The sequence below is a fragment of the Microtus ochrogaster genome, chromosome 18 (genome assembly GCF_000317375.1).
Source record: "Microtus ochrogaster isolate Prairie Vole_2 chromosome 18, MicOch1.0, whole genome shotgun sequence".
In the NCBI taxonomy this organism is placed as follows: domain Eukaryota; kingdom Metazoa; phylum Chordata; class Mammalia; order Rodentia; family Cricetidae; genus Microtus; species Microtus ochrogaster.
In genome coordinates this window covers 58,024,276-58,035,087 of record NC_022020.1, presented here as the reverse complement: position 1 = coordinate 58,035,087, position 10,812 = coordinate 58,024,276, and the positions used below count along the sequence as shown (strand labels likewise).

The 10,812-nt window shown below is 38.6% G+C and overlaps 1 protein-coding gene across 1 annotated transcript in view; it reads right to left on the bottom strand.

Moving 5' to 3' along the window:
* Window positions 1-1,103: 1,103 nt before the first annotated feature.
* Window positions 1,104-10,812, bottom strand: part of Mex3c (mex-3 RNA binding family member C) — a 21,881-nt gene continuing 12,172 nt past the window's right edge. Inside the window, exon 2 of the mRNA XM_005356249.1 lies at window positions 1,104-4,104. Coding sequence (XP_005356306.1) covers window positions 2,879-4,104 — 1,226 coding nt within the window. The 3' untranslated portion in view covers window positions 1,104-2,878. The remainder of the gene's footprint in view (window positions 4,105-10,812) is intronic.

Here is a 10,812-nt window from a genome sequence, read left to right as displayed (position 1 = left end):
ATTATTGCAACCATTAAATTGTAGATATACATTGACATGGAAAACACAACAGATTCACTACTTTTAACTCCTTGATGTTTTTAAGGTTTCTGAATGAGAAACACAGAAATTTAAGGGGGAGGAGGGCAGGTAGCAGATGGAGCAGTGTGTAGTTCTGGAGGAAAATCCCTCAGAATAACTTAGTTTCTACGCTAATAGTTTACTTTCCTTTTTTTTTTTTTTTTTGTTTTTTTCGAGACAGGGTTTCTCTGTGGCTTTGGAGCCTATCCTGGAACTAGCTCTGTAGACCACGCTGGTCTCGAACTCACAGAGATCCGCCTGCCTCTGCCTCCCGAGTGCTGATTAAAGGCGAAAGCCTCTATTCTTATACACAGTCTGTTCTTGCCCATCAATCTACACATTCTAGTTTTCCAGCGGTCTCTGTCAAAACCCTACAATGAAGAGACTTGCTATGGTGGGGTTAAACCTCTGCAGATAGAGTGGAATTTAATTACTTTAAATCAACTTTACAGATTCCTTTATTCTTTTTACCCAAATGGCAAAAATTGATTCTGATTGGAAATGGTTTAATATTTTTGTCAACCATTTATGGTCTTTCAGAAGGTAGTTTTAATAAAAAATTTAAAACCTGAACTTTCAGGCTGGGGAGATGACCAGCTGGTGAAGGGCTGGGCTGTGCAAGGATGAAGACCCCATGTAAAAGCCATGAGCAGCAGTGTGTATTCACAATGCCAGTTCTGGGGGTGGAATGTGGCAGGCCCAGACAGGCGGATCCCTGGAGCTCTATGGCCAGCCAGTCTACCAGAATCAGAGCTCCAGGTTGAATAAGAGACCCCGTCTTATAAAGTAAGGTAGACAATGACAGAAGAGGTAAATGTAGACTAGAAATGGCATATTTAATAGCAGGAGCATGTGTGCCTGCAAACACTAACTGATGGACTCACTCTCTCTCTCTCTCCTCTCTCTCTCTCTTCTCATGACACTACAACCAAGAGCATTAGAGCGGGAAAATTTGGTAAGAAAATCATATTGTTAAGTAGTTTCCCCAGTGTAAGACTAAATGATAAGTTATATATATAAAAAAAAACACCAAGGAGAATACATTCAAGTTAATGGAAACAAGTCTTTATTAAGTAACTTTTAATATCAGAAAAATAAAACTCTTATAATTCTCTTTACAGCAAATATATAATATCAGTGCTTTGGCCATCTTAAGTTAAAGGCCCTTTATCATAAAATATATGGTTTTAAACTTTACTCAAATTGAATTTATAATCCCTATGACTTCCCTACATATACATAACAAAAGAGTGTAGTAAAATTAGCAAATACTAAACTATATTGATAATTTATCATTCTTAGTTTGTGGTTTTTAGAAACAGTACACGCACCTAATATATGTCGATTCCTTGGCTTATTAGTTGCAGTGTACGATGCAACAAAATATAAAACACATGCTTGGTGACATTCGTCCATATCTACAAGACGGCAGCTAGAGATTAGGTTTCAATACTGACAATTAACTATCCTACAAGCAGTTAGCATTACATCATAATATGCCATCAAGGCAACTTTTTTATACTGAAAAATCAAAATAAAAACCGTTATTTGTAAACTTTATACGAAATGTAACTCTTCAAGTGGAAATAAAAAATAAAATTTGTCTATTTGCTATTGAATACACAGAAGATTTCAATTTTTGTTATACTGAGAAAAAAAGCTCTTTTGTGTTGGGAAAATAACGCTTCAAAAAAATAATTAGTAGAAAAACCCACCAGTATAATGTTTTGTCCTTTCAATGCCAGCAAAATCGGGGACATACTGAGGATGAAGTTAAAACATCCACAGGTGAAATGTACAAGTGTGTTTTAAAGAAATCTTTCTTTGTGATTGGAAATAGGTTTGAAATGAAGTAAACTGATTGGAGGTTGTCACAGCTGCTTTCATGAATTATGCCAAGGGCATTATTATCTCCCTCCCCATCCCCTACATTACTAAAAAATAAAAATATATTTATAATGTGCAAGACAAATATGGATTAAACATAAAATGTTTCACATTTTGATCTACAGTCTAAATATTAATAGCTTGATCAGACTAATGAATGGAATGTTCTCATTCTCCAATTTTTCAGCCGATATAGGTGTATCCCAAAGCCCATCCTGAAATGGGAAAATGCAGGTGACTATTTCCACATTCACCAAGGGAGGCAATGGGTAGGAATTTACAATCCAAGACAATTGTATTCCTGATCCACTGAACACACCAGCCTTGAGCACTCTGGGCGAGATGAAAGTCAATGTAGCAGTTTTTGTCCCAAATTATAACCAGTGATCTAGTAAACTGCCATCAGCCCTATTATTACTATAAGTAATCACAATGCTTTAAAAAGTTACTTGCAATCCTGCAGAATTAGGCAGAAGTTGTTGTAAAATAAAAAACAAACCTGTTTTGTCAAAACTGGCAGTGTAAAGAAGGCAGCACTGGAAGTGTCAGTCATCTGTAATGCCAGGCACCCTCCATAAACTCTTAATGTGGCTAGGCTTTGGGACCCACTGCTATAGTCTCAGGTGGATACATTTTGCTCCTAGGTTACACAGCCAAGTAGAACTTCAGCTTTAAAAACTCTTATACAAGCTATGTCTCTGAGTCTACAAGATAGCATTAATAATTCAAACCAAACTAATAGACAAGAGACCACTCAGGTTTAGTGTTACCATAGCAGCCTTTTATAAGTGTACTAACAACTTTAGCCTAATCCCAATAAAGCCTGATAACAGTCATAAGAATTCATTAGGAAGTTTTCTGGGGGTACCATGATACCCATGCCTTTATGAGTCCATATAGAGATATAGTATTTATGTATATATATATATAGTTAAGAGTGAATTTGGATTGCCTGAGTAACAGCTGTCTGGCAAACTGGACATGATGGCGTTCTCTTTTCACAGATCTTGTTGGCACATTCCATACAGAAGAGGTTGTGGCCACATGGAACTAGGGCAGCAATAACTTCATTCTCAAAGCAAATCACACAGTCATGCTTTCTTCTTGATTCTGGAGGTGAGCTAGAGGTGGAACCACCATTGGAAGAGGAGTAACTATTGGTACCATTAGAAAAAGCAGGGATGTATATTGGAAGGCCAACATGGTTGCCTGTACTAGGTGGGTCGCTCCTAACCCTCCGAGCAAGTGGGTGTTCTATGCTCTCAGGAAATGTAGGAGACAGACGAGGAGTTGATGGCTGACTTCCTCTTCGCTGAGTCTTCATGTTACCAGAAGGATCACTCCCAAAGCCAGAGAGTGGGTTAACTGGTTCAAATGGAGTCCAGATAGTTTGAGCAGATGTTGGTAAAGAGTCAAAGGCAGGAGAGTCTACTGTAAGATCTTCTGAGCCTACAGACGGTAGTGTATCTCCAAACCAAAAGTTTCCTGTGCTAAATGGGCTCGTTGGACTAAAGTCAGCCAGCCTATTGCTTCCAAAATAGGAATCAGTGGAACCACTTCCTAGAGAACTAGAACTATCATTTCGATAGTTGGACATCATTCTTGCACGGCTAGGAGGAACTGGATTGGAAGAGAGCCATGCAGAGCCAAGAGTGCCACCTTCAAAGCTCACGTCGGTACCGTTATAATGGAAATCATTTTCTTCATTGAGCTCTATGTAGTTTCCTGTACGCATGGCGATATGCATTTCTATTTCTTCCCGTGCTCGATCAACATTTTCGGGCATCCCTGTCACTTCAAAGACTGGCTCCTTATCTCTGCTTGGAGTTACTATGTATGTGTGGGTCTGCTGCTGAATTCTCTTAATTGTTGCTCCTTTTGGTCCAACTACTAGCCCTACCACACGATAGGGGACCCTGACTTGGACCGTAGTTTGACCAGGCAGATTAGGACTACAGGATAACCCTCCCAGTGCAGGGCCATTTTTGTTTCGAGATGCACGAATCATAGAGAAGTGCTCTGCAGCCGAGAGGATTTCTCTTTTGGCCATGGCAACATCTTCTTTCCGTCCAGTGACAACAAAAATGGGCTCTTCACCACGAACAGGCGTCTTGATATACGTGTTTGTCTTGGCTCTCAGTGCTTTAATTTTACAACCTGTTAAAAGAAAATATTTCAGAATCAGGATCTACTTTAAAAGTAAGTGTAAAGGCAAACCACGAAACGTTCTTTTCAAACTAAATGCCCATTAGTGTACAGTTCTTAAGAGTTTCTTTATTACAAAGCTAACTATACCATCAGTAAGACTGAGTTTTATAATACTAATGATTTTCTAGTTTGCAAAGATGTCAGCGGCAAGAAAAATATCAAATGTAATTGAGATGGTTAACATTGTCTGGCACTAACTGAACTCAGTGTCTTATTTAACCCTCTTAGAACTCTTTAGTTCTGGACTATTACCTCATTTTTCTTTACTAAGGAAACAAAACCGAAGCTCAGAAAAATTATATAACTTGTTTATGTTCACACATCAGTGGCAAAGCCAGAGCTAAGCTATGTGTGATGTACAAATCTATGGCATTTTCATTACTTCAAGAATTTTAATTTTCAAATACTCTGTGACTTTCACTTGATTATTTTATTGTTTTAACACAACATCTTTATAAAATTCTATTGAAGCAATATTTATGGCTAGTGGCTATCTCCCTTCAGATCCCAGTTAAATTCTATGCTTGTTAACTAACAATTATTTATTGCCGTCTAGTTTATGACAGCTGTACTAAAGCAAATTAAGTTTTTAAATTAAAAACTAATCTAAACATTTAAAAAATTTAATAAGGAGGAGTGACATGTGAAAAAAAGCTGTTTTTTTTTTTTAATATACTGGGGAGACAACCATAAAGATGCAGTACTGAAAAAGTAATGCAAAATGATTTTATGCCTGCTGTAAAGTTCTTGATCCCTTTAGAGAAACAAATATTAAAGACTCATGGAAAATGGCTGGAGGAACACCAGCTCCAAACCCAAACTGAAAGCTTTGGTCCCAAGCTACAAGTGTACCTAAGTTAAAATAAAAACAGGGAAGACATATTTTTCTTAATTCTTAACTTTAAATCAATTGTTTCTGAGTGATCACAGAATTTCAGTGCCAAAATACAGGTTACACAAGTCTCCAAAACTGTCAAATATACAACTATGGCTTAAATCTCTGGAGTTAGTTTTCAAAGAAATTAATAAACATATTCCTAGAATAAATTCATTCCCATGATTGCATCATACAATTATTTCCTCAAAAAAAGTAAAGAAGGTGGTGCTATTGAAGACAGGAGCCACAATTTGGGCAGGCTTTTTTCTTTTCCTATCTTGTCCTTGACAAGTCATTATTGAGTAACACTAAGACTTTATAATTAGATATACAATATTGAGCCCACATGCCTATATGTTTCCAATTTTACCTTATACCAGTTAATTCTATCTATATACTCTAATTAATATGATGCTTTCTCAATACAGCATGGATTCTATGGTCACTTCTTTGCACAGAGTATTTTACTAGTTCCTGATACACTGAAGTCCAAACAATACGGTACACAAAGCACTTATGCTTCAGTTGGTTCCTGACTTGTTAACATCATTCCTCTTACACCTATCCGTCTCTACTCTTTTAAGCTCTAGAGTATATTTCAACCTTCATGCTTCCTTGTTTCTGCGACTAAAATCTTCCCTCTCTGCTTCTTTTTTAATTTATTTATTTATTAAGGATTTCTGCCTCCTCCCCACCACCGCCTCCTATTTCCCTCCCCCTCCCCTATCAAGTCCCCCTCCCTCATCAGCTCGAAGAGTAATCAGGGTTCCCTGACCTGTGGGAAGTCCAAGGACAGCCCACCTCCATCCAGGTTTAGTAAGGTGAGCATCCCTCTCTGCTTCTTTAGTCCTAGCTCTGCACTGTTCAACTTTTACTAACCATCTGACTTTGGTTTAGGTACCTTGTCCTCAATGATGCCCCCTTTCTCCTATGGACCTGCCTTCTAAATTAGCAAAACACTGGGAAATTGAATATCCTTATATACTACTGGGTGCCATGTAGTATTTGTGGAAAGGAAGGTTGCTAATTTTCTGCATTAGTACACTGGGCCTTTCTTAATGTTATTTTGGACCCCCAAAATCCCCTTTAATTCCTGGCTTTCAAGATTTTCACCTTCTAGTCCCATATTGCTTGCTAATCATCCATACTGAAAGGAGAGTCCATGCAAATTATAAATTACAGCATATTTAAAACATCTTAACCTAGTATGGAACTTCTGAATCCTAAGCACAACTTAATCAAGGTCCTGTTCTTCCTTCTAACAACGGTAGAGCTTACAAAGAAATGGCTGCCTTTTCACTCTGGGTCCTACAGATACATTACCATGAAAACCCAGACTCAAGTTCTCTGAAAGCATTATTTACAGTAGGTCTAAGAGGAAGAGATAGTTTGGTGGGATCTATCAAGAACTCACAAGTAAAACATATTACTGTAAAACATGACAACTTTTCTAAGTACTAATGGTAGGACTACATCTACAATCAATTATTTAATAATACTAATAATATTAAAACCAAATAGGAGATGGTTACTTTGGAGTAAAAGATGTGTTAGATTTGTTTTTACTGTATAATAAAATGAACCGGATGATCATTAGCAAATCTTGTCTCTACACAGTCAAACCTTCCTGATAGGTGATGCTTGGGATTGAGAATTGAGATCACATCCCTTGAACGACATGCTACCCACAGAGATGCCTAAGAAAATTTTGAAAGGCAAAACACTAGCTGGTCATACTCTATACTCAGAGTACAATTCAGTTAAATGAGTTTATACTCTGGGCTACAACTTGATCAGCAGGCAGCCTCCTAAAATCTCTTTTCTAGGCTGCAGACATGGCTTAGTGGGTAAGAGTCCTTTGCTGCACAAGCATGAAGACCTAAGTTCAAATCCCAGTGTCATGTGAAGTCACCACAGGTGCACTAATAACCCCAGTGCTAATGGAGGGTGGCAACAGGAGGATCTCTGGAGTTTGCTGGTTATGAGCCTAGCTCCAGGTTTAGTAAAGAGATTCTGTCTCAAGGAATAAGGCTCCTGAACACACGAATATATAATTGTTAGAAATATTTCCTAATGCTAGCTCCCTCAAGCCAAATCAAGAAATATCAAGGTTTAATGGAGTTCTGCGCTCTCGGGTGGCCCCACAGGGAACAGGGAAGCCATGCAAATGTGACCACCAGGAGGAAGAAAGGGAGACCACGTGTCCTTTTGAGAGCTCATTTAAATACCCTGGGGAGGGGTCAGGATCTGGCCTGCTGGGATTTGGAGTTCAGACCAGGCCTGGGGATTGGGATAGTTGGGGCCTAGGCTCCCAACTTGACAATAATACACACTTTGAAAAATAAAACCTTGTTCCCAGTAACAGGCAATCCTGGTTCATCCTGCAGAAAAACATGGGCAAATTCTATTAAATATAAGTATTTTTAGAATATAAGTTTGTCTCCTTTTGTTCTTTTCTAGTATCAACCAGAAAACTAAGACCGTTTCTAATTAACTACTGCTGAGGGCTGGGAGCCTGGCTTAGAGGTTCAGTGCTTGCCCAGCACGCAGGAGACCTTAGCTTCAATCTTTAGCACTGCACAGCACACTCCAACCAACAACAACAACAAAACAAAAACGCAAAAAAACCCAGTGACACAGTAATTAAGTAACTGTCAGTTCTAGCTTACAAGTACATATATATAAAAACACTTATTTCATCTATGGTTGGTACTAAAAAAACAGGTGTTTAATGTGTAGTCAGTCAGTGGGAAAAATGGAATATTTTAGCTCTGAATCTCTTCTGATTTTTTAAAAATATTTATTTGTTATGCATACAATATTGTCTTGTGTATATGCCTGAAGGCCAGAAGAGGGCACCAGACCTCATTACAGATGGTTGTGAGCCACTATGTGGTTGCTGGGAATTGAACTCAGGACCTTTGGAAGAGCAGGCAATGCTCTTAACCTCTGAGCCATCTCTCCAGTCCCTGGACTTGGATTTTGTATACCAAGAGGAGGTCAAACAAAGAAAGGGAGCAGGCTGGGCGGTGGATCTCTGTGAGTTTGAGGCCAGCCTAGTCTCAGAGCGAGTGCCAGGACAGGCTCCAAAGCTACAGAGAAACCCTGTCCCGAAAAACCAAAACCAAAACCAAAACCAAACCAAACCAAACCAAACCAAACCAAACCAAACCAAACCAAACCAAAAAAAAAAAAGGGAGCAAGATCGAGCTCTTTAAGGTACCATCAATAAACACAGAAGCAAACACTTCTCTTTCCCTAAATTTGTGGCAGTTCAACAAAGACTGCAGGAACCCTCACTCATCACAACATGGCTTCTATAGCATAAAGATGCTGAGTTACAAACAACATCATTTCTACAATCATATTGTGCAGGCGGGGACTACTTGAATAGGTAGTTTTCAAAAAGTGACATTAACTTAAGGAGATGAAACAAATTAAAAACTTTTTTGTAGATAGAGAGGAAAAGTGAGAGCTTTCTGGAGTATTTAATCTTGAATTTCTGTTTGAAAATTGAGATACTTGGGCTGGAGAGATGGCTCAGTGGTTAAGAGCATTGCCTGCTCTTCCAAAGGTCCTGAGTTCAATTCCCAGCAACCACATGGTGGCTCACAACCATCTGTAAAGAGGTCTGGCGCCCTCTTCTGGCCTTCAGGCATACAGACAGAATATTGCATACATAACAAATAAATATTTAAAAAAAAATTGAGATACTTTAAAGAAATTATGGAGGAACTCTGCTATGCAGACCAGGATGGCCCTGAACTCACAGAGATTCATCTGCCTGCCTCTGCTGACCCAAGTGCTGGGATTAAAGATGTATGGCACCACTGCCTGGCTAGATGGAAATTCTTATTTCTGCAGTAACTAAGCAAATTTTCCCACTTACAGCTGTCAATGGCAACATTTAATACTGACAGTACACGTGGGATGAGGAGACCATATTTAGTTGGTCACGGTGGACAATTTGCAGAGGGCAGTTTGTATATCAAATGATCTCGTGCCCCTATATGCCCATTGGCAAAGACAATCCTGCAGTAATACTGGTGTAAGTGCAAGATGCTCTCAGTATTTTGTTACTTATTGCTTGTATAAGCATGAGGCTAAGACAGCTGTAGAATAGAATATAACGTATTCATAAAACTGGTTGACTTGGAGGGACAGGGTAAGAGAGACTTCACTGTATACTCAAATCAAATAAATATGATTAGAATACATGAATAATATTTTACTACTTTTAGCAAGCATTGCATTGCTGTGATTATTTTAAGTTACATCAGCAGGATAAATGATACCATAATCTCAAAGTCAAACTTAGTTTTGCCACTCTTAAATGTACTGACTACTACTTGTTTTCTTATAGCTATAGATAAAACTAGCACGAATCAAAGTTTTATTGAAGGTAGTTTACAGGGTGGAAACTTGGACCAAAAGTTTATGGGTCAACAATTAGAGTACTAACAAATTTCAGAGCTGTAACTTCAACTTAATTTGAAGTAAATTCCCTGCAATAAAGTCTTTAGTTTACTTTGTTAGCACAAGAACCCTTTCCCCCTTTCTATCATTGTTGCTAGGGCAGTTTCAGGCTAAAACCCTCCAACTTCAGCCACAACTTGTCTCCTCCCTCCTTGTTAGAGCAAAACATTCTACATTCTATCTCACACTTCTCAAGGTTAAGAGACCTCTACCAAAGAAAGGCAGCTCTCTGTTGTTGGGATTGGAGTTGAAAGGAAGAGGAAACTCAGTTTTCAAACTGTGAGTTGCATTAATCAATTTTGTTGTGTTGCAGGTAGCATTTAAAACTAACCAATAAAACCATGACTTTTGTGTGCTCCCAATGTTTCTGTGGAACACGTGTACAATGGGCTGCAATGTAAAATATTTTTTGTCATGGGTTACCATCATTAAAACATAAGGCCTCCAGATTTGATTATTTTGAAGACCACCGTCTAGTTCCAAAAAATGTAAGATATACTTGCTAACAGAAGAATTGGTGTGAAGTGGAAGGAATCACTGAGAGGAGCAAGGTTCAAGATCCCATTTGCAGATGGAACTTTCCAGATCAAATAGACATTGTAGTTCTGCTACATATACATATACATAGTTTATATGAACTATGGTCATATAAACCAACTCACAACTAGATTCAATGCATTTGTAATCAGTGTAGTAAGCGTAAGTTTTGTTTCTGATGGAACATTCTAGTACACAGCCAAGCCTAGCCTCAAACTCAAGTCTCTGGAGTGCTTAGACAGATGTGTGCCACATGCTTTGCTGGCAGATAGAATTTATGATCACCCTCAGCTTCAAGATTCTTGGCCCAAGGCCAGATATAGTGCTGCATGCCTTTAATCCTAACATTTTAGAAGAAGTAGGTGGATTTGTTGAGTTTGAGGCAAGCTTCGACTACATAACAAGTTCCAGGGCAGTTAGGAGAGCACATAGTGAGACCCTATCTTAACAAAAGAAACTTCTGGCCTAATTTAAATACAAATTTAGGTACTCTTGGAAAGAGATTTTATAAATGCAATTATGCTTTAAATAAGTCTTCTTTCTTTCCCTCCCTCCCTCCCTCCCTCCCTTCCTTTCCGTATACTCAAATCAAATTGACTGTCCTGGAACTAACTATATAGGCCAGACTGGTCTAGAACACATAGGGATCCACTTATCTGTTTTCAGAATGCTGGTATTAAAGGCGTGCACTGCCAAACCTGGCCAAGGGCTAGGAATCTTGAGGCAGAGACACCAGTCCAGCTCAATTTACTTTTTTTTTTTTTTTT